The following is a 24,420-nucleotide window of genomic DNA, read 5'->3' as shown; positions in this document are numbered from 1 at the left end:
AAGAATACAAGAACCGCGGCACCAAGCGGTCGGCGTAAAAGATCGAGGGGCGAGATGGTTTAGGGGCGACCGTACCTGATACCCCCTATAGTGGCATGTCATAAGAAGCGAACATTTGCAAATATAATAGGCAAACATTCGGCATAAATAGCCGTATGCATGCACAAAGCTCACTACCTGTCAAATCGGGAGCTTATAGATCGGCTATTTTTGTTATTTGACGATCTTCTTTTAATATAAATTAAAATAATTAAGAAAGTATCAGTTTGCCAGGGATATATCTTGTCATTTCAGTGGCCAATATGTAGGAGTAACAACAAATACAGTGCAGTGTTTGGTTCACACTACTGCACACCCAAACAAGCAGAACACATCAGAACATGTGTTAACCCCCATGTAAGATGTCAGCGTCTGGAGTAATAACACAACTGAACCATGTAGCGTCACTCGTCAGGGATGATTGACAGCACATGCAGGTGTGGCCATATGTGCTGCACAGCTCACCATTGTTCCCTGCACGGGTCTTTGATCTCCCAGCAGTAGAAGCAGAATCTCAGCAGGGTGTCGTGGTGGTCGCCATCCCCCCCCCCACACACACACACACACCCAGGCCCTGGGGCAAGAGTGTGTATCGACTCGGGAGGGCTGACCGTGCAAGGAAAAAGGAGAACATGGGAGGGAGGGGGTCCGACTTCACAAAACATCCTCTGCAGTCACAGTGAAAGTCATCTTGACATGAGAAGATCAGTGATCTGTATAATAAAAAAAACCATTAATAATATACCCCATCTCAACAGTAAGGACTCAATTTGTCATGAAGAACTGGTATACAAACACACACACACACACACACACACACTGAAGACAACAAACTGTACAGTCAAGATGATGTTTTTTTTCCGAATTGACATTAGGCTATAGCTTAATTAAACTGAATTCCTTTACCTGGGATGGTTGTATTTCAATTTTGTTGATGTTATTAATCACTTTCTTCCGATCCGTCCTCTGACTGCAGCCCTGTGGATAGATAGATGTTGATCGTGGCATAAATCTGTGCTTTACGGCCTTGTACTTAAGGCCAACCCTTTAATGAACCTTCCAGAGTACAGTACAGAGCAGTAAGTGGACGGGACTGGAGTCCAACTAAAGAGAAAGTAATGTTCCCTTTCCCTGATGACTCCCATCCTCCACGACGCTAAAATACCATCAAGCCATTTAGGTCTATTATACAACAGCATAGGAAGAAGATGAAAAAAGAACACTAATGCTAACATACATTTATGTAAGGATGCATGTCACGCATATATTGAAATGTGTACTGTACTGTACTGTACACTACACACATTGAAGACACACGTCGCAAAATATCCATACTGTATACAACTGCCGTGTGTGTACTGTATCGTGCATGAGTGTGTGTGTGTGTGTGTGTGTGTGTGTGTGTGTGTGTGTGTGTGTGCAATGTGCATGTGTTTTAGTTTAGTTTTAGTTTATTTAGACTGCATGAACCCACGGCGGGTCGGTCGTACAAACACGTCGGTTAGAAAACAATCGAGAAGGAAACACAATAAAGTCACGGGACCTATTTCCACTGTTGGTCCTCTCACAAACAAGGTGGCAAACCAGCGTGTGTGGCAGTCATAGCTGCTATGATAAATTAAAACCAATTGACATCGCAAAGAATGTTGTTTGTGTTGTCTGCATGCCCGTCGCACACTATAAGCCTGATTTATGCTGGTGTTGCATGCAGTAAAATATCAATCTAAAAGCTCACAACGCGTCACATTTGTGGCACGTTGTGAGCTTATAGATCTGCTATTTACAGTGCCCGACACCGAAAAAACAACTAAGTATGAATGAGGCTGGCCTCCAAAATGTTCAGACGGTCCCCTGCCTGCCTGCCTGCCTGCCTGTCTGTGTGCACACTACATGCATCTGCCCTGCTGTACAATGTTGTCTGTCTTGCTGCTCGTGACGCTATACACTCCCCGGCATGAGTTAAGTGTTACAGCGAGCTGCTGTGGGGGAGATCGGGGACAGTACTCAAGGCCCTCTGTGTCGGGTCGTCTGCAGCGATTGTGTTTCAGTGTGTTCTACCCACTTCTTCCTTCCTCTGCTGCATGTCTGCTGCTGTGTCGTGCGGCAGAGAGGAGAGACACTGCTGGGACCCACAGTGGAAGAGATCAATTGTACACATTGCAGCCACCTGAGAGTCGAGTGATTCCATAATACTCCATGGCTCAATCAATATACTTTGGGCAAAATGGGAGGTGGTGTGTTTCGTGGGGGGGTTGGGACGGGTAGGGTTTGTAGGGGTTCACGGGAGAAGACCCTCCTTTACACTTAACAGACTACTCACTCACTGAGGGGCTTGTAAAGACAATAAGCAGCATGGTTATAATATACTTACTGATATCACTCCTATTATCTCCCCATCTTTGATTGCGGGAGACGAAACTTTCCTCATCATGATCGTGAAACGATCTGTTTCTAATATATAAGCCACCGTTTCTTTCTTTGCCTTTCTTCATTTTTACAGTATAAGGTGTTTAAATAAAATAACACAAAAACACATTTAAATTAAATCTATTTACCATGAAATGTATAAAAATTAACTGTGCTACATCTTCATCATCATGTGATAATAGCTTACTGAACTACAGGCTAATAATTAATTAAAGATTTAAGATAGGCTATAGTGCTTTTTATAATTTAGAATTAAATGATTATTTGTATTATCAAAAAAGGTTGAATGGAGAAACAATAGGCATAATAATAATAATAATAATAATAATAACAACAATAACAATAACAATATGCTAATGCTAACTTAAGCCTAACCCTAATTATAATCGGAACGTACATGTTTACCATATAGCTATAATATTGCGGGCGTTAGTCTAGTCAACGAAATTTAGCTCCTATAATTAAACAAGTTTTATTTTTCTAGTTTCTTTGGGAAGAATGTCGCTGAGCTTCAGGAAGCCGAGGTGCTGTTCTGTACAAACAAAGCTCTGGGGGAACAGATGTGAGTCAGAATGCAGTGCGACCCGTTCCGTCTAAAGGGAAAACAGATTCATTCACTGTTGGGTGCAGGCCTTCGCAAGGATCATTTAGTTCCGACATCTTGTAAATATTCTTGTAAATATTGGGGGAATTTAGCCAGCGATAAATTCCAAGGAGGGAGAGGGAAAGAATGGGGAGAAGAAAGTGGGGGGAAGACGAGGCTCAAATGAACAGTCCTGTATTGCAGGAGGAGGATGTGCAACGACGTGTTAAATTAAACGCAGCTGTTGAAATATAAAAAGGGAAACAAATATATCACTTTAGTTTGAATAAAAAAGAAAATACCTGCGATGCCACCAGAGGCCTCGGCGGGTTGGCCGATATAGTACCGATATACATTCCGTAAACATAAAAATAAAGCCGTTTTTAGAACAACAAACGTTGAGAAAACACTGCAGGCTAAACCGACAACAGCCACTTAATTGACGTTGTTTACTTTGTATCAAACGGAAGCGCGGCCAGGATACACAACTTCAGCTTTAACCCTCGTCCCTATCAATGTTTTAAAATACATTTAAATTAATACGTCTAGGTAACAAGACGCGTGTTAATGGCATGCACACAATTAGTCAAACAAACCTACCATTCCTTACAGAGTGAAATTCCTCCTAAATCCGTCTCATCAAGCTAGTGAACTGAAGAACAGAGGACGGGTCAGGGGTCATTCAAAAGGAAATGATGTAGCAAATTCACCTAACAATTACGAGCAAATCTCATAGACTCATACACTGATGAATTGCCAATTGAAGTCTATCAAAAATATGCACATTCCTAAAAAGAAATATTTGCTCATGCTTTAAATAAAAGCATTATGCAAAATGTGAATTTAATTTCATAATTTCAGTTGTGTGAATGAGTAGGCTACTACCATTATGAAATAATACAAGCTTCTAAAAGTAGGCCAACTGTCAGTCTCAGCTTTATACATATTGTCAATAGTAGACAGTGACTATTGACAATATTTCAAACGAAATAAAGGGGGGGGGGAATGAAAGCTCACAAACACACACAATGTTTCTTTTGGAAAACTGATGTATTTGATTATTAGAGTAAAGAATTACAGTATCTTAGTTGTTAGTAGGTATTAAAGTGTAGAGAAACTGGACCCATAAATGATCTTCCAACTTTCCAAGAAAGTGCATGTAACAGTCCGAAGGTTGTCAAACCTAATATATATTTATATTTTATAAAAAACACTATCATTTTGTCCCCTGGCCATGATGGACATTTGTCTTGTGTCATGATGAGCTATTATGTACATTTAGTTGGAGTTTGTATTTCCACATGTGAACTTGATGTCAATGAGAATGCTTATTATAGGATAGCAGCAATGTGGAAACCCATGGGGGGGGGGGGTGCTTAAAAGGAGAATCCTGCCCATTTGATTGGCTGTATCAGTTCCAGAAACCAGGAAGTGGGTATGTCCAATATTCCCCTGTAACAACTGTTTTGCTCTCAACTTCACACCCACAAAAAAAAGCAACCAAAAAGAAAACAGAGGAAAAATGAAACTATGGAAGTAAACAGAAAAAAGTAACAATACACAGAAACCGTAACAACAAAACAAGTTAAACGCTAAAGAAACACTTGAAATGCAGCAACGTGGATGCTTTTTAACTTCCTTAAATAAAATACATGTAAATAGCCATCAATAAGAAAGGAACTACCATACCCATTAGTCCTCTTGCCTGAAGTTTCATTGTTTTGTTTTTCTTTTCTTTTTTTTCTCCACAGGGGGACATGAATACACAGATGTTAGACCATCTACAATAGATCAGTGTACATTATTTACATCCAGTCTGTTTGCTTATTACAGATCTAATGCATCACATGAACATCAACAGTTTTTGTTATAGCTACTACAGACAGAAAATAACTTAATGCCAAGGTAAGGTTATCTACCCAGATATGCTAAGTTTAAAAAGCAAATTTTTAAGCACTCATACATACCCATTCTGGCTTTGAACAGAAAAAACAAACAAAAACAAAAACCTAATTGTTAATGCTTCCACTTGGTTCCAAGCAAGGTTATAATCACTAATAAATAAGCTTCTTAAAACTATAACATGTTGTACATTGTACAAAAAAGCAATTTGTCTTCACACTTTATGTTCATAAAGTTTCAATGGCAAGCCAATGCATTTTAGTCATTTTTTTTTGCACTTGTCTTGTTCTCTTTCTCTTTTTCTTGACGTGTCCTGTATTGTACAGAATGCCTGTGTGGGGCATCTTCATGAACAGACCAAACAAGCACTTCAGTTGGTGGCGATCTCTTTGTTGTCCTCCATGAAGCGCGAGAAGCGGAAGTGGGTGCCGTTCTCCGTGTTGGTCATTTTCTCCAGGCCGGCCAGAGCTGCGTTGGGCTCTGCACTGTGCAGCTTGTCCAGGCTGCCCGTGAGGCCACCGATGGGCGAGCTGCCCCCGTTCCCCAGGCTCCCTGACATGGACGGGATGCCTCCGTTCTGGATGACGGAGATCTCGTTCGTCTTCATGGCCAGGCCGTTGGAGAAGGCAGCGGCGTACTGGTTCCAGAAGCTCGCTGGGTCCCCGTTGCTCCCCCGCGACCCCATGTCCTTCTGGAAGATCTCGGAGAACTTTACAGAGTTCGCGCCGAGGAACGCCATCGGCCCGTCGACGGAGAGGCGGCGGCCGCGCCTGGCAGGGGCGCTGTTCCACATGTGTGTGCCCATGTGGACCTGCAGGAAATACAGAGAGAGGCCAGGAGAAGAGAGACGCAGACAGAAAGACGGAAGTGAGTATAGGTGAGACAGGGACACAGAGGAAGGGAATTGCAACAGACACAGAGAGAGGGAGAAAGGAAGGCGAACGATAATTAGCGATGTTTACAAACTTGGCCTCAAGAACTTCACATGAGATGATGCAATGGAAACAAAAATCATGTAGGGGCTCAAATTAAAATAGCTTCACACCCTGAGCGCAGCAGACTGGTTTCCTGTGCCGAAAAGTATCAGCATGGTGTAAACATCTTATTTTGGCAGCACTGACACGTAGTATTTAATTTAAACCTTAATTTGCTGGTCTCACGTGGGGACAACAGGGCTTGGGAGGGACTGGTTAAGATTGCACTGTCTACTTCCATTGCTAAGGCCAGTATTGCATGTGACATGTCACCTCTGCCCTGTCCTTTCCATAACAAGGACAATATGTTTCCCTCTTTTACAGTTTGACAAGAAGGTGCATTCAAGGAATTATATTAGAAATGGGCAAATCGATAAGACTGAAATGTCAGTGATTGCTAAAGTGCAACATACAAAATATAAAAGTATTTAAACGCATTAGCTACTAGCCACAGTTTGATTTTTACACAAATATGAAAACTAGAGCTGACACAGCTCTAGTCTAAACAACATTTTAGAGACGTGACCCTATTCTGGGGACGACCATTCAGCAAAAATAGTGGGTCTACAAGCTCACAGAGTGGGTTTTTTTCTCAATCAAGTGATTTGGTGTTAAGGGAATAGGCAACAGCACATCCGCATGCACATGGGGGGGCAGATTCCCAACACCCCACTGCCTGACAGCTACCCCGAGTCCATGTGCTCTGAAACGGGCTCGTTTGACGGGGGAAACTTTGATTTATAAACCATATAAATCCTAACCGGAACCCGGTTAGGATTTAAATGGTTAAAAACCCTAAAAGTCAAACACGTGTCTTTATCTCTCAGCTGATTGACATCATCATAGTATTTACCACGACTTTAGAGAAGGGTCCTTTTCCTAACGACCAAAGGAAACTGAACCAAAGTATGGAAAACTACAGAGTTTTCCATACATAGCTGAGGCCAGTTGCCTCTGGTAACTGAAGTGAATTCTTTTAACCGAACCATTCCCAGCTGTGAGCTCTGCTGATCACATTCTCCATGTCCAACCCAATAATTATAATAGCTACTTTCAACCTGGCGTCCATATTTTGGCCATGTCACCACAGGCAAAAATTGTCAAAAACTCTAAAATGTTGTTCAAAAATAGAAGATATTTACAAGCTCACAACGCATGGCAATGTGAGGCATTGTGAGCCTGTAGACGAGCTATGTGTCGTACAACAAAGTATATAGAGCTTAAGTGGTTAATGGGCAGATTCAACCAGTTTCCACCACTGTGAACCCTTCACAAAGAGCTGTTCCTTTCATCAATTATACAACATTACCACTTATTAAGCCAGGGTGCACAGACACATCCAATTTAAACAGAGATGTTGTGTTTGGACTGTTTTTCAAAATATATTCTCACACACTAGCGTTTAACAACATGAACCCTGGCGTCCATATTCTGGACATGTCTTAATAAGCAAATAGGGCAGCATAGCAGAGCTACAAGCTCACAATGTGTCACAAAATGACACGTCGTGAGCTTGTAGATCGGCTATTTTCAGACCCCTGGGGGACCCAGTCAACATTTTTTTAATACACAATGTAACATGGTGGATATCTAGACCCAGTGTTTTCCCCAAACACTGGGTCTGGACCCATTTGTTGGTCGCGGACAAATATTTATGGGTCACGAGTAAACATTTCTTAAATTTCTGGTTTCCTACATTTTGTTTTTAATTATTATTATTTCAAAGCATTTTTTTAAATCACATTTTTTGAATGAATTAAAAACAAATGATTTTTCAAAAGGATTCCATGAATTAAACAGAAATATGGAATTAGAAAATAATAGAATTAGAAAACAAATGTTTAAGAAGTAGTGAAAATAGCAGATCTACGCGGGCTTGTAGATCTGCTATTTACACTAGCTTGGGTCCTGTGGAAACATCGACCATCTCGTTTGGGTCTCGAGCTTAAAAGTTTGGTAACCACTGATCTAGAGTGTATGATACAAATACTATAATCAATCATAAGATCATTTTTCAGGAATGTTAAAAGAAGAAAACGTACCTTGAGGTTTCCTTTGGTGGTGAAGGCCCGGCCACATATAGTGCAGGCGAAAGGCTTCTCGCCCGTGTGGGTCCTCTCGTGGATCTGCAGGGCGCTGGACGAGGAGAAGGTTTTGCCGCAGGTGTTGCAGTAGTGCTGCTTGGGCGTCCTGCGGGGCGGGGCGGCCGACAGCACCGGCGAGGTGGAGGCAGAGGATGTGACCAGGCTGGAAGGAAAGTCCTTAAAGTCCTTAAAGTCCTTAACCTCTGGGGGGTGGGGGTGGGAGTGGGGGTTGTGGTTGTGGTGGTGGTGGTGGTGGGGGTGGTGGTGGTGGTGGTGGGGGTGGGACTGGGAGTGGAGGGCCTGGAGGCCGTGGAAGAAGCCATTGACCTCAGGCTTGATGAGCGAGCTCACGGAGAGGAGGGAGGGGGTGGGGCTGGAGCACAGTGTGCTGGTGTTAGAGGGCTCGAACAGCTGCGAGGGCAGGTCTCTCATCTGGTGCGTGAGCATGTGCTGCTTGAGGTTGCCCTTGGTGGAGAAGCCTCGGTTGCAGGCCGTGCAAATGAACGGCCGTTCTTTGGTATGGCTTCGGTAGTGAATGTCCAAGGCACTCTGACAAGCAAACGTCTTCCCGCATATGTCGCAGGCTGTGTTCTTGATGGTGCTACGCTCGCGGAAGGGGAACATCATGCCCAGGGGATCCTTGCAGGCGTTCACGGATGTCAGGTCCAAGGCGCCTATGTTGGAAGGGTGAGAGTGCATGAGGCTGGCACTAATGTGCTCCAGGGATAAGGCCCTCTGATGCCTTTCTTCCAGGCTGGGGGATTTACGCTGGTGCGGGTGCACACTGGTGGGGGATGGCGCCTGCATGGAGGAGGTAGATTCTGAAACAGCTGGACTCCCTGCACTTCGGCTTTCAACATCGCCTCCCAGGGATGAAGAGTCATTGGTGAGGCAATCCCCTTCCATTGAGCCATTTGTCATAGCCTTCATTCGGCTCGCCTGAAGCTCTTCTGTCTCGTTGTGTTGTGCACTGTTGTGTTGTGCACTGATGTGGTGTGCACTGTTGTCTTGTGCACTGATGTGGTGTGCACTGTTGTCATGTGCACTGATGTGGTGTGCACTGTTGTGTTGTGCACTGATGTGGTGTGCACTGTTGTGTTGTGCACTGATGTGGTGTGCACTGTTGTGTTGTGCACTGATGTGTGCACTGTTGTGTTGTGCACTGATGTATTGTGCACTGTGCTGGCCATGTTTCTCTTGCCCATCCTGGCTGGCCGCATCAGGGTGAGCCGGGGAGTTGCAGAGACTATCATGACAGGCATCGCCTGACCTGGGCGTGTCGGGGACACTGCTGTCTGGACCCTCCTCCTCCAGGCCATCAAAGTTGTCGTCTGAGAAGTCCAGGTCATCAAAGTTTCCCCCGTCAAACGAGCCCGTTTCAGAGCACATGGACTCGGGGTAGCTGTCAGGCAGTGGGGTGTTGGGAATCTGCCCCCCCATGTGCATGCGGATGTGCTGTTGCAGAACCACAGCATTAGTGAACTTCTTCTGACAGATAGGGCACGAGTGCTGTACCCTCAGAGGAGGCATGGCCCTGTGAACACTGTAATGCGTCTTCAGATTGCCCTTGGTAGTGAATGCCCTGCCACACACTCTACACTTGAAAGGTCTTTCCCCGGTGTGAGTGCGATAATGCATTTTCAGAGCACTCTGGCAGCTGAGCACACGGTGGCAGATGACACACTCGTTGGGGTCTGCCACCTTTCTGTCAATGTTCTCCACAAGCTGCTGCAGCTTGGAGGTCTCCGAGCCCTGGAGAGGATCCAGAATGCCTCCGAAGGGGAACTTAGCTTTGAACTGCTCAGACATGAGGGGCATGAGAGGGTTGGTCATCATGGGAGGACTGTTCGACGTTCTGTAGTCAGTCATGTGGTCCGAGGCAGAGCTCACATGTGTCATGAAGCTGGAAGACATGCTGCCTTCTTCAGTCTTCTCGTTTGAGGTAGGCTGGGTCTCACCCTCGCCATCATCAGACAATTCAAAATCGTCATTGCTATTAGTCGACATTGGCTCGACTGGGGCCAAATCAGAAGCCTTAGCTGTAACAGAAGGGCTGGATATGGCTACTGAATGGTCCTCCTTTTTAATGTAATGTGGTAGACTAGGTATTGTTGGTGGTAGCAGCATGCCAACTGAAGAGGTCAAAGTGGACAGGACTGGTTTGCTGTCTAACCAGCTTGTGACAGGCTTTTCGGGGGGCATTGACATGCCATATGGTATACCAGTGCTTGTTGGAATATTGTCTAAATGCTCAGGAACTGGGTATGGGTTCATCTGAATGTGCGGGTACTTCTCTTTGTGACGTTGGAAGTGTACCTTCAGGTTGCCACGCGTAGAGAAGCGGTTCCCACAGATATTACACTTGTATGGTCTCTCGCCGGTGTGAGAGCGCAGGTGGATTTGCAAGGCACTGTCGCTCCCAAACACCTTGGCACAAAACCTGCATTTATGTTTGAAGAATGCCTCCTCTGAGCTGCTCTTGTGTTCAAACGAAGTGACATTCGGGGGCTTGCCTTTCCGGGCCAGGGCCGCTAATGAGTTGAGGTCCTCTACGGTGGTGCCTATGCTAGACAGAGAGCTGGAGAACAGGGGATTGCCAGGTGGGGGCTGAGGTAGAAGTGGGTTCACTGCAGAGTTTAACAGGCTACCTATCCCGAATGCTGGCGTGGATGACTTAGCTAGCGATGGGTTGCTGAGCTGAGAGTGCAGGCTGCTCATGTGACTTGGTCTCTTGTCTGAGGCGGCCTGGGTATTGATTGTTGCGGGCCCCAGTGAGCTGATGCTCTGAGATGTCTCACTGCTGCCTGCATTGGACTGAGGTAGCTGCGCTGCTGCAGCCAGCTGCTTCAAGCTGCTGATGCTGGCAGACTGACTAGCCAGGCTCTGTGCTAGGCCTGCGGCTGCAGCCAGCTGTTGAGAGAGATGGGAGCTGAGTGTGGTTAGAGGGCTGGCTGCAGGCCCCATGCCCGCGGTGCCTGAAGCAGTACTCGGGGGCACCTGCAATTCAGGGGACTGAGAGGCCAACAGTAATATCTGGTGACGGATCTGCTCGATGAGCTGCAGCTGGTGGATCTGTTGCTGCTGCAAGGCCAGGAGCTGTTCCATGAGGGCTGGCACTGCCACCCTGGGCCCTCCGGACGAGCGGCCCTCCTGGGAGAACTGGGCCACGGCCACTTTGGTGCTCTGCAGGTTCTCGATGATGACGTTGCTATTTATCATCGAGAAATGCCCGAGGTCGGTCAGGGCGCCGAGCTGAGGGAGAGGAGCGTGGATGGCGGGGATGCCCACCGCGGGGCCAGCACCGCCCATGCCGCTGTGTCCACTACCCGTGTTGATGGGGCTGCCGCTGTCAGTGTTGCTGCCCTCCTCCTCCTGGCCACTGCTGATTCCAGAAACGTCCACATCCATAGACTCCTCTTGGTCAAGCACGCCTCCTTGCTCCAAAATATCACTGCACTCTGGCTGCTCGGCGTTATCTGCTGTGTCATTCATCTGGTCATCAGGATTATGGGGAGGAGAGCCGGGGGAGAAGGTGCCAGTAGGGGAGGCGGGATTTCCATTCACTATCAGAACTAATTGATTCTTAGTGCAATTCTTCTGGTGCTCCTCAAGATTTGATAGTTCAAAGAACTCTGCGCAACATCTGCTGCAGACGTGGGCATCCGACTCCTTGCAGGGGGGGTCCTCGGAGCAACATTCTGTATCCCCTGAAAAACAAGAGGGGGGGGGGGGGGGGGGGGGATTAGCGATTAGAAAATGTTTCACAGCTGAAGAAGCAGCTTTATCTCTTGAAATTCCATTGTTGTTAATCTTAAGTTAATCAGGTTTACACTCATCCCCTTGATGTGTTCACAAAAACAACGATCGAAAAGCAACAATAAGCCACAGAAATGAGAAAGGACCTTATTCAATGCGATGGCCTCTGCAACATGATAAGAGGGGAAGCAAAATCAATAGCACTACTCAAATATTGCTTAAAAGTGATCTTTGAAGATGTACATCTGGGTTTCATCAGTACAGCTGAAGGTAATCATCATCTTCAACATAATCTATCAAAATATAGAATACTGTGAAGTGAGGACATTGGGTCCTAATGAAATTTCATAGAAAATCATTGATTTCCTATATTTCATGCCCTTCAGTGTCTACTTGTCCACTCGGTGTAAATCAAGTATTTGAAGGACTTATTAGACTTTCAATTTGCTGTCAACTTTGCTCATTTTCAGGCAACTATAGGCATCTTGGACAGGTTATCCATGTCACTAAACTCATTTGTATCCAGTCAAGCTGCAATCATGGCCTGACACGAACAACTCAGCCTGTGGCATACAGATTGTTATGGACACCCACTCAACCCACACAACAGGCAATGAAAGTGTGAATAACACTGGTCAATATAATATTACGTATTATGTTTAGTTCAAACTTTTGTAAAAAATAAAATAAAAAACTATTATGTCCTGATTGCATTAACTTATACACATTGAGTGACTTTAATGATTCTAATAAAAAAACATCCAAAGAAATTGTGCTAATGGAATCATGTTAATAAATAGTAAAAAATATATTCCAAAGTGGGATGGATATTAAAATGCAGTAGCCACAAACTCAAAATTGCCAAAACAAAGAATAATACAGACACACAAGAATACTTTTGTCAATCGTCACAAAGAAAAAGTGAAAACTATTCTGTCTGTGTCTTTATACGTTTTAATAAAACAGACGCCCAGGCACAGGCAGGGTAACAGAGAATAAAGGAGGCGAGACAGAACCCCTGCCCCCCCTCCAGAGCAGACCAGACCGCTGTGTGCTCCAGATTTTCCTCATTCTTTCACGTCGCTCATTGTCACACTAATATCTGCACTGTTTAACATACAAGTTGATTTACAAATTGCATTTTCTCTATGAATCCCTTTCACTGTGGTTCCGGCCCTCAACGTTTTCATCAGGGTCGGGGCCGGGGAATTCATTTGCAAATGAAACCCCCCGGAGGAGCACAACCTTGCCCCGCAGAGGGACAGGATGCCGTCCCATTGTTCGCCCAGCATGGGAGCGGCGAGTGCGGCGGTGCAGCCCGGCTGTGCTCATCTCAGTCTACTCAAAAGGCACAGATCCTGTTTAATTCAGGGATTATCTCCCTCAACAAAAAAAAAGTTTCTCTCTGCTCAGAGACATCAGATAACGCAAAGTTGCCATGACAGTAAACCCGGGCCCTCATGCCACCAAAACCATGCACACACACGAGAGGGGGGGGAAGGGGGGGTTTACTGTTAAGTTTTCACGTTAATCACCCCCCGCGCACGCACACGCACACGCACACACACAGCACCCTCCCACCCAATACCAAAGTGTTAGTAATGAAAAATATGTGTGTGGTTTGTTGTGTGTGGATTACAGAAATGCCTTGTGTGTGTTCTAAAAGCTAACAGCGTACACAAGGTAGCATGGAAAGATTACTATCGCCGAACATTCAATCCTAAAGATCCTATGGACAATGTTAAAATGACACAAAATAACACAATGTGTGTGTGTGTGTGTGTGTGTGTGTGTGTGTGTGTGTGTGTGTGTGTGTGTGTGTGTGTTTCAGGTTAAATATCCTGTACTGAATACACGAAAAGATTACTTTGTACAGTTTAAACTCCAAATGAGTCGCTAAATTACATTAAAAATCTTAAGATGCATTAATCACACATGAATGTCCGAGTATGACAGCCCAGAATGTCTTTCACAAAAATGTCTTAAATAGTCTCTAAAAAACTAATAACTGACGGTAAGTATTTTACTTGTTTTAAATCGGCTATTCAAAATCTAAAGAGATTTTATAAAGAATATTGAAAAATGCATATTATTCATGAATTCACTATAAACATAGATAAATGGAGAAAATAAAACACTACCACTATGGGCAACACTATATGATGCAACCGTTGGTGATTATGAATTATCACTAGCAAAATTGCATTGCATTACTATTAATTAAAATACTGTACATCACCCACACATCATTGGGGATAGCCAATATGTATTTTAAAAATAATTAAGATGAATATATCTGGTTCATACTAAAAAATGATTCCTCAATTCTCTTCATCATTTGCCCTTATGGATTTCAAACGGTATGGTAGGCAAACCATTCTTTAAATGATTTAGAAACTGCTGCTCTCTCTGAATGTCCTACTCTAGCCCCCAACTGGACCTTATGTTAGGAAATGTGACAGAAAACATGTGACACTGTTACAGCTGCAATAAAAGCATACTGTGTTTGTTTATTGGGTCAGCAACTTTGATTTAGACGCTTACGCAAAAATGTGTGTGCACTCTGAACTCTGAATAGGTTTCACATTGTGTTTGTTATGAGGAAAAAACTAAACTAACAGTGAATTTTTGTTATACATACATAGACATATATGCATAAAAAAATACATAAATATATATAAATGTGTGTGTGTGTGTGTATATATATATATATATATATATATATATAAACTATTGCAGAATATCTACAATCCACTGTCCAAATAAAGGTTTGTGAGCAGCACTGACGCTAGCATTAAGTTTAATTCTCTAAATAGCAAAGATTAGTCTAAATCAAACTGAAAATACAGTTAAGTCAGTGTGAAGATGGAGTCTATAAGACAAACAAGCACAATTACAAGCAGTGCACAGAGCTAAAGAGCACAGCAGGACAGACAGACAGAAAGACAAGCAGGCGAACAAATTGACCAAAGTGTGAATTTGCGAGATGGAAAACAAACGGATTAGCAGAAAAAAAAAGAGAGCTTTTAAGAGTTCCTACATTCTTATTTTTTTGTTGCCAGCCTCTTGACACTTGTAACTTCAGGAGGGTCTGTGTGGGCGCCCATGCACCACCTCGTCTCTTGCAGCCCCTCAACCAAAACAAGAAATCCCTTTCCCACTCAACAACACTAAGGCTGCCACGGTGCCGAGGAGGACAAGACTCCAAGTCTCAGCAGCTCTGCCCCGGTGACATGCTTAAAGCTTCAGGGGAGGGAAAAGGAGAAAAAAAGGGCGAACAAGTCCTTCAGGCTACATCTAGACTCACACTATATAAACATTGGCCAAAAGACAAGAAACCGAATCCCTGTTGTTTGCAGTGCAAAAGAGGGACACTCTCTGCCAATCTCCGTCACAGGGGGGACACTGTGATAGGGCGAAAGGGGACGGCGACCACATTGATAAGGTCCCCCCTTCCTCCGTTCCTCCTACTACTCCAGCACAAACACACACACACATACACACACACACCCACAGTGAAAAAAGCAGGGGCCTTGCGTGCATGGCCGGCCGCCTGTGGATCTGATCACGGGGGTCAATGACGAGGTAGAGGGGAACACACTAGGCCCTGACCCCTCGTCACCTCCACGCAGAGGGACGCTGGCAAAGGTTAAAACAGCTCAACATCCCACCCTGCATTGGCTCCCTGTCTCTCACAGACGACACGTTCAAGCATACGTACGTAGCACAGCCTCCCAGTCCCCACAGCATCATTGAGGGCGCATGATAGGAAACGCGTGCCCTTCTCTGTTATTTTATTTCTGACTATGTGCATTCTCTTTTAAAAATAAATACATGTGGATGTGTGTTTTCACCAGTCAGTCAGTCAGTCAGTCAGTAATGCATTCATCAGTGTTCAGTCAATTACAAAGAATTCCAAGTTCCTTGCCTTATAATTGCACGCACTGCACTTTCCTCTCTGTTTAAGTAGCCTATGTGAGTTTGGGTTATTAATTGGGAATTTCATTAGGCCACCGGTCTGCTGACAACGGGAACAAAAGTAACTTCATCGCTTTTATTAAATTTGAGGTCAGAATGCGGTGGAAAAACAAGTAGGTTATCATTCAGCGATGATCTCTATGCTGCATTGCATTGATCCGGTTTAACTAAGTCGCATAAGCACTGAATGGCTCTGACGCAGGTCCTCTGTTGAAAAGAGTAACTCTTCCTGTCAAATTGCCAGTGCTATATGACTGAGTGTGTGTGTGTGTGTGTGTGTGTGTGTGTGTGTGTGTGTGTGTGTGTGTGTGTGTGTGTGTGTGTGTGTGTGTGTGTGTGTGTGTGTGTGTGTGTGTGTGTGTGTGTACAGATTTAGTCAGTATAGGCCTATTTTAACTGTACTATAGATTTCATGCATCAGGACTCATGTGGACATGGTACTATGTATGAATAATAAAAAGGAAATAACAATGAATCTACCAGTGAAACTATATTTTTATGTGAATGTCATTAAAACAAATACACCTAAATTCAAAAGTCAGAATGGCGTCTGGCATTTTATTATAACATATGCACCAGTGACATCTAATGTAAGCATGAGGCCTACATAAAAATCTTGAAAATAGAAGTATTAGAACTAATTTTTATATTGTCCGATATGATATATGTTATGCATGAATACAATTCCATCTGCAAATAAAGTAAAATCTATATAATTTTCTAGATTTGATTAAATCAAAATAAAATATAGCCTATACTACTACATATTTCAAAACAAAATATATCAAATTTATATAGCCTACATAACAGGATTTTGCTACATAAATCTAGATATAGGCTAGTTTAAAAAAAAGAATATAGTGCAATATAAGTCAACAATGCAATATGTTCGTTTTTCCTCCTGTTTGATACGAAACAACATATCAGCGGTGTGTATGCATGTTATAACACTTTAATTAGCCTACTAAACACCGTCACAGCGAATATGGGCCTACTGGCTAATGTTTTCTTTGTAGGCTAATATATACTCTAAGGCTAAACCCATACAGAAAATTAAGTGAGGGGGGGGAATAACTACCGGTAGGCCTATGTCCTATTTATCTACAAGTTGGTTAAACAAATACATTTCAGATCAGGCCTTTGCCTGTAGTCTGTTGAAACTTTTTAAACGTGTTGTAGCTGATCGAAGATTTATTTTGCAATATAAACGATACTCGATGTTGTGCGATTGAGAGAGAGAGAGAGAGAGAGAGAGAGAGAGAGAGAGAGAGAGAGAGAGAGGAGGGGGTAGAGACTAAGATTAGATGAGTTAACTTCAATAGGCTATTGTTTCAACAACAAAAAGTAGCCTAAATCTGGTAATATTTTCGAGAACCATAAAACGCAGGCCTCGATGTGCTTATTTACTATGCTACAGAAAAAACGAGTTCGGCAAAAAAAAATGTCCTAAAATGCACTAAAATGGCTTGGTTTCGTTATACGGTGGAAATGTCAAAGCAAGGTTTTCCCAGACCTGCATGCAGACCAACAGGAGATAATACATGTGTGTATTCTCTTAATACAGTCATGGCCCAGAAAACTTTGAGGAGCTGCATGTGGGGAGTGGACTGGGTGGGACGCGTTGACTGTCTGCTATCCGTGAACGCAGTGAAGTGAGTTTACAAAAGCCGAAAACTATTTTCTCTCTAATCTTTAGGGAAAGTAATATTGTTTGAGAACGATTATTTTTCCTCTCGCTGTCCCTCTTTCTCTCTCTTTTCTTTTAACAACCGTCAAGGCTAAATATTTTGTAGTCAGAATCATTCGCTCACACTCGGAGCCTAGGCTAGCCTACTTTATATTCAGCCGAACCCTCCGCAGAAATCAAGAATAAAGGTGACTGTTATTAAAAACGCGATTGGTTTTTAACTCGCGTCTCCTACTTATAACTTATCCAGTGTGTGCGCAGCACGTTGTAGAATATTGTGAAATTAAAAACAATCTAGCCTGCCCTATTAGCGTCCAGGGCGTTCTCCTAAACCGAGGCTTATACTCTTAACCTAATGAAAGAACAATATCCTCATTATCCTGAATAAATCTGGAAAAGGTTAGATTTCCAGTGATAAACTATGGCACAACTTTTAAATGGGCTACAGGCTATAAACCAAATAACGTTGCTGTTGCAAGGGGGCAGACACACATTTCAAAAAAGAGGAAGAAATGTTCTCTGCTTTGGAGATTGGATAAAAAGATCAGTAGGCTCCAAGTCCGTGGTGGACTCCACTTACCATTGTGTTCCGATAAGGGCAGATGAGGGTCCGAGTCCGACTGGAAGTGTTGCGGCTTCGCTTGTTTCCTCCGCGACATGCTGGCTCACACATCAGCGAGCAAAGAATACAAAAAAAATGACTGCAAATATCTTCTCAAAATCACCCAAATCGAGTCCATCCACCGCGCATGTGCCCCGTTATGATTATCAATAATGCTCTGCGATTAATCATACGGGGCTTCTTTGAAAAGGCGATTGGCAAGTCGCCAGCCCCCCCTCCCCCCTATTCAAATGAAGTCTCTTTAATCAATTAGCTCCTGATTTGCTGGGGACTCTTGTCTCTCTCCGCGCTCCCACCCAATGAGTTGATCCGTGTGGAAAAGAAAGGCTGGGTTTCCCCAACTCCCTTTAGATACAGTTAACCCTTCTTTGCGACCAGCTGGTATAGCCACGGAAAGCTTATCTTTGACTACTAGTGGAATGTCCGCGTATTCTCTTCAGTGCCATCGTGCCTGTGCCGCTGCCACCGTATCTTTCATGTTGATCAAGCGGCAATGAACCGCAGCCAGCCCGCCGTTTGAGACCCGATGAGAGGCGCTCCTCCTCGCGGCGTCGGTGTTGTAGGGAGTCTCGGGGAACCTCCGTGGCGTGGGTCTGGTCACATATACTGGTCACTGTAGTAGGCTACTTTTCTACAAACTGTGGCCGTCCCGTCCTGTATCTTTCCTTCCGCGGTTCAGGTCGTTCGTTGTAGTTCAGATCTGGTGTGTATATGTTAACACACACAGACACCTAGTAGTATACAAGTTCTTCTTGTAGCGAGACTTCCAGCAGCGGCGGCGGCGCGCAGAACCAGCACGGCCGTCGAGGGGGAGGAAGAAGCGTCTTCCGCGCGTAACGGCGCAGCAAGAGCACGCGTTCCCAAAGTCCGCGACGACGACGGCGTATCCAACGTTCCAATCAGTTTCATTTGATGATTATTGTAGAAGGGGGCTTTACTTACTAACACGTTGTTCATCACACTACACTCACACTACTACACACACACACACTGCATTCCGCGAATAAACAAACTTTGAGAAGAGGGCCCGTGGCCGTGGAGCACTGTGAGAAATGTGGAGCCCAGCCCATCTATGATTTGATTGGTCAGCGCGCTCTTCTATCACAGCCCCCCCCCCCTCTCTCTCTCTCCCTCTCTCTCAGGTTCTCTTGCCCTCAGTCTTTCGCTCTCTCGCTCTCTCGCCGGACGCACACACAACACACGAGGGAGCGAGTTGACCGGTGCAGTCAGGGGGACATTGAAGAAGAAGTGATATGATAATCAATTCTAAAGTATAGGCTATTATATAGGGACATCGTCATCATATAGCCGCACGGCGCTTTTAAAATGTAGTTATTATTTTTCTTCCAAAAACTTTATTTGGATCGGCTTCCGTGATATATTAGACATCCTCTTTTTTAATACATATAAATGATTCGTCCTGCACAGTGTTTGCATGGGTCCGGTACAGCAAAAGCTGGAGCTTCATCAAAAGTTGCAGCATGCTTTTCATGCACTTGCACTTCCTATTTCAATAGGCTACATATAAAACGTGCTGGTCGATTATTATTTGTTCAAATCTGGCAGACATGTCCTGCATCATTATTATTATTATTATTATTAGCATAATAATTATAATAACAACAATATACAATTTTACTAATATTACCAGTATAATTATTACTATTATTAGATTTACCCTACATTATTATCAATAATAATAAGTGTAGCCGATTGTAATTCTATTATAATTCCTGTCCTAAATGATGGACTAACTAGGCTTTCAGCTGATATGTTTAAGGGGCCAAAGAAGAGTTCCCACAGGAGAGCTGCGTGTGTTGTTGCCCCTCTCCGGGTCGAGTTAGATTTATTACATGAAGAAGATAAACGAAGCCATCAGTCGGGCTGATTTTGAGAAATGAAGATAATAACGTGACTATAGGTGACGCAGTTCGGATGCCATTATTTCTCGCTGAATATTTAAAGAGGTGCTGCGGGCTAGATGGATCTGGTCCTCTCCTGTGTCAGCTATCTTTTAGGACGGCTGGCCTACTATTTACTTATTCATGGGGAAAAAAAAGAGAACAAGACATGGGGGGGGAATACAAAATAAAATAGACTATACTTTTGATATAGGTTGGCTAAAGATGCGAGTTATCATCGCAAATTGCTCCAAATTATTATTATTATTTTATTTTATTTATATTATTTTCTGTTGTATTTTAATTTCAAATTTAATTTATTGTTCATAGGCATAGCCTATATTTCATCTTTCTCTCCCTAATCGAAACCGCAGCGGAAAACGACAAATGATCATCAATAGGGGAAAACTGTTTGCGTGTAAAGCTTAATAAGCCTATATGCATGCAATTATGTGCCGCAAATCTGAATTTGTTGGGGAGAAAAAGGAGAGAGAGGGGGGGTTCTGCAATATTCTAATGTCCCGGGCGGGAAAATCAATGGCCAGTTAATTGATGTGAGTGTTGGTGTGAGATTGTAAACAGGGTGATTTGCAGCCCAGTCGAGCGAGAGACATCTGAAATGAGATTCACGGTATAGAATACGGGCGCTAACAGTCTCTGGTTGACTGACACAGACACAACCGGCCATAGTTTGGGGACTGACTGACCGACCGGGCAGAATGAAATAACTCAAGAAGAGACACAGGCAGCAAACACACACGGAACAGTATAAGCTATAGTAGCCTAACAGTGGGCCTAAAAAACGCCGAGGGAAACGAAGAATGCACTGGAGAAAATTACTTTTTTTTAGTCAACATATGGCTTGTTGTATATATCCTAACAGTTTAATGACATGTTAACTCGGTGCAGCTAGTTGTTAAATTAGATAGAACTAGAAGTATATCAATATAGAACCTACTCCGTGGAATAATGTCTAAATATATAATGCATTTTAACCGTTTGTTATTTTTGTGTTAAGAAAGTGTATGCCCCCCCACACACACGCACCCCTCAAGGGAGTAAATGACAGAACCTACATGACGCACATGCACCCTCGCCTGTTACGCGCAATCGATAGATAGTGTGCGGAACATATCAGAGAAGGTCCTGCCTATCCTATAGTGCCATCATTCACTATTATCACTGACGTCCGATAATTGATCATGGCTCAGAAACACAGAGCGTTTGACCGCATAATTGAATAGTAAAAAGAATGGGTAAAATCTCCCCAACAACCTGCATGTTGTGTGTGATACCAATCTTTCAAGTATTTCTCACCAGGGGAGAAAAAAATCGCCTGTGTGTGTGTGTGTGTGTGTGTGTGTGTGTGTGTGTGTGTGTGTGTGTGTGTGTGCGTGCGTGTGACACACACCGCATTCAACATGTGGTGAGTTGCTATTCACAGCCCTGCTTGCTACTAAAGACGACGCCTGGAGAATTACAACGAGTTGGATCACATGTTCATTTAGGTCAACTGCAAATACAAAGTGTGTGTGTGTGTGTGTGTGTGTGTGTGTGTGTGTGTGTGTGTGTGTGTGTGTGTGTGTGTGTGCGCGCGCGCGTACATGTGTGTGAAAACAAGACAAGAAGAAGGAAAATGGTGCAGAGTTGGCGTTGCAGGGATCCACTCATATCTTATAAGCACTGCGTTAGAAAACAAAACAAGCAGATTATAGGCATTACAGCCTCCATGATCCACTGCATGGATGGACCTGATTTGCAGAAGATCAGTTAAACACAATTGATGCATTTGTGAATCTCAAGAAGATCAAGAGCGACTTGTTTTCACCGGGATAAAATAAACAAAACATATTGTAATGAATAACATGGAATTTTGTCCACAATATCAATACGAAGCAACTGAAAAACAAGTTTTTTTTTTCAATGGAGAGAAAGGATTTTTGTCCCACCAAGAAACAGCAACCAATGGGTGCAAAGAGGAACAACGTTGGGCGGGACTTGATAAACTGTCAATCGGGGTGGTCTTATTTTGTCTCCCTGCTCTTCCATTGAGACATTTCAGATCATGTCAAAGGTCATGTCTCACCTATATAACACATGGCATGAAGAATTTTGCCCTAATGGTCAAAATTTGATATTTTTCCACCCTGAGTAAGCAGGCTGGCTCTATTACCTCAATGGTAAATGGCAGCACTTGCACAGTAAAGCAGATTGACATAGAAGAGGAACGTTGCATAGGCCTATAATGCTGCTTTAATTCACAAACACGTAATGAATATTATACATTATGTTGTGGGGGTGCGTATAAGTCACACAGACATAATTAATATTATACATTATGTTGTGGGGGTGCGTACCGTCACACAGTCAAATCCGGAGTGTTATAATTTAACTCTAACTATCTGATGGATCCACATTTGATTTTTGCACACGCCCAGAGTTAAATGAGCACTCTCCAGATTGTGTTTGCGTACGGTTGTGTGAGGCTTAATGGAAAGTAAAGAGTGTTTTGGATCAACAATCATCTCAAATGTATAAGGTCTTGGATGGCCTCATTCATATAGCTTGCTGACATCTTGCGAATGGATTAAGGCCTTGATTAAAGGGATGGCATGTAAAGCTGCAGCCTCTCATGCACAAACAAAAATAAATAGGCAAACAACTTCAGGCTAGATATTTCTCAGTTTTTACAATGAATGTATTAATACCCTAATGCCAGAACAATGTGTAATGTTAAATAATATTTTCCATTTGAAATGAGTTCCAGTAGCACTGCTGCCTGAAGACCACGCAGGAGCCCAGGGATACCGACCCTTCGTTGAGCGGTAGAAGTTTGGGCTTCCCATGCGGGACACCAAGGTTCAAATCCATACCATGCCTGAAGAATGAACAACAAATTGGCTCACACGTATACATTTAGATCAATAGTGTATATGCATTACAACTAACCTGCTTGAGGCCCCGTTATTTGGAGACTTTTCTTTAAAATAAAAAGTAGCTCATCTTCCGTTCCACACAAATGATCAAACATCTCGGCAGAGGGGGGTAAAAAAAAAAACACAGATATAATTTTGCAAAATGATGACTTAAAATGACTCGCGGGGTGAACCAGAATGCAGCATTTAAACTAAAGTGTCGATGCACTTTGAAAAATGGCCCCGCATTAGCATTCAGTACCTGCATCGGCACAGAATAGCCTCCATTAATTAAGAGATCAACCCCCTCCTCCTCTGTTGTCCTCCTGCAGTCCTGCTGTAGCACTTGTCCGTGCCGATTGTGTCTCTCTCTCTCCGTGCACGCTGCACGTGCACCATCCCTCCCTCCCTGGCTGACAAACTTCCTGCAGCATCGGCCCATATCAATGGCCCCTGTTTGTTCTTACATTATCTCACACACACTTTACAGGCAGCCCCTTTCAATCTCCGCCTTGTTTGAGACAAAACAAGCAAATAGTAAGAGTGTTACAGAGGTGCTAAAGGTCACACGCGCACACACACACACACACACACACAAGCGTGTAAGAGCACACACACGTATACGAGAGCAGACAGGCACGTAGACGGACGCACGCACGCACAGTCGCACACACGCACGCACGCAGCATGTTTACACTATGTCTGTATAGGTGTGTGTGTGTCATTGGTGTCGTCCATAACCATGTGCATCCTTGCGTGCATGCGTGTGTGAGTGCATGTACCTGTGTCTGTCTATGAGCATTCTGATGATGAGCCCAGGTGTACAAGCGCCGACAGATGTGGGCCGATGAGTTGCTGACCACGAAGCAACTTCCCAGACACCAGTCCTCCTCGTTACCAGAGAGAGAGACAGAGACAGAGAGAGAGAGAGAGGGAGAAAGAGAGAGTGAGTGTGTAGAGAGAGAGAGCCAGCCAGCCAGTCAGTCAGTCAGGCAGTCAGGCAGCAGTGTCCCTGTCCTCAGTGTTGTAACTGGAGAACACACTTCAACTTAAGGAAGTGAGCTTCTCAGCCCTGAAGTCTACTCGGAATCTGAGTTACATTCCTCTCCACTGTACAGTTTAATGCATCTCTTGACATTTGGACTCCTCTTCACTAGTGTTAATTTAACTCTGAAATTAACTTTGAAATTCACTTTGGCTGCAGTAAATACTGACTGTAGAATCTTTTTTTAAGAAAATGTAACTAACAACTAACGGCTAAAATCTACACATAATTCCAACCCAAAAATAAAGTATTAAAGAGGGAACTATAATAGATCCAAAGTGTTTATATGTACAGGAGTAACTGAAATGCTCTGATATACATTGATATAATATGAATTCTATAGTAAACGTCTCTCTCTGTCTCTCTCTCATGCTGCATGCATAACATTGCTTTAATTTTTCATTTGACATACAAACATCCCCTCAAATATCTCAATCATTAAGCAGTCCAGCTGTCACATCACAAATCAACTTGATTGTACCTGATTAAACATGCTCGCTTGACTTG

The 24,420-nt window shown here is 43.7% G+C and overlaps 1 protein-coding gene across 3 annotated transcripts; it reads right to left on the bottom strand.

Annotated features, from left to right (window-relative positions):
- Positions 1 to 4,119: 4,119 nt before the first annotated feature.
- Positions 4,120 to 23,262, bottom strand: sall1a (spalt-like transcription factor 1a). 3 transcript variants are annotated; one of them, XM_080768416.1, is made up of 3 exons: positions 23,131 to 23,262; positions 7,968 to 11,716; positions 4,120 to 5,762 (listed from the first exon to the last, which is right to left on the bottom strand). In XM_080768416.1, the coding sequence occupies exons 2-3, from the start codon at positions 11,499 to 11,501 to the stop codon at positions 5,322 to 5,324; spliced, it is 3,975 nt and encodes a 1,324-aa protein (XP_080624542.1). In that variant the 5' UTR covers positions 11,502 to 11,716; positions 23,131 to 23,262; the 3' UTR covers positions 4,120 to 5,321. The 3 variants fall into 3 exon arrangements, with proteins under 3 accessions (XP_080624542.1, XP_080624540.1, XP_080624541.1); XM_080768414.1 differs by lacking the exon at positions 23,131 to 23,262 and adding an exon at positions 18,011 to 18,967; XM_080768415.1 differs by lacking the exon at positions 23,131 to 23,262 and adding an exon at positions 14,806 to 14,928.
- Between the last annotated feature and the right edge of the window lie 1,158 nt (positions 23,263 to 24,420).

Source organism: Protomyctophum bolini (genome assembly GCF_963924005.1).
Source record: "Protomyctophum bolini genome assembly, chromosome: 1".
Classification (NCBI taxonomy): domain Eukaryota; kingdom Metazoa; phylum Chordata; class Actinopteri; order Myctophiformes; family Myctophidae; genus Protomyctophum; species Protomyctophum bolini.
Note: the sequence above shows the minus strand (reverse complement) of the source record. Positions and strands in the feature narration are given on the sequence as shown.

Bases quoted from the DNA above. Each gene is read 5' to 3' on its own strand.
- sall1a (XM_080768414.1), bottom strand. From the start codon at position 18,089: ATGTCGCGGAGGAAACAAGCGAAGCCGCAACACTTCCAGTCGGACTCG. The intron at 11,717-18,010 runs GTAAGTGGAGTC...CTTGTTTTTCAG, and splicing joins GCCCTTATCGGAACACAATG to GGGATACAGAATGTTGCTCC. The intron at 5,763-7,967 runs GTACGTTTTCTT...TATTTCCTGCAG, and splicing joins CCACCAAAGGAAACCTCAAG to GTCCACATGGGCACACACAT.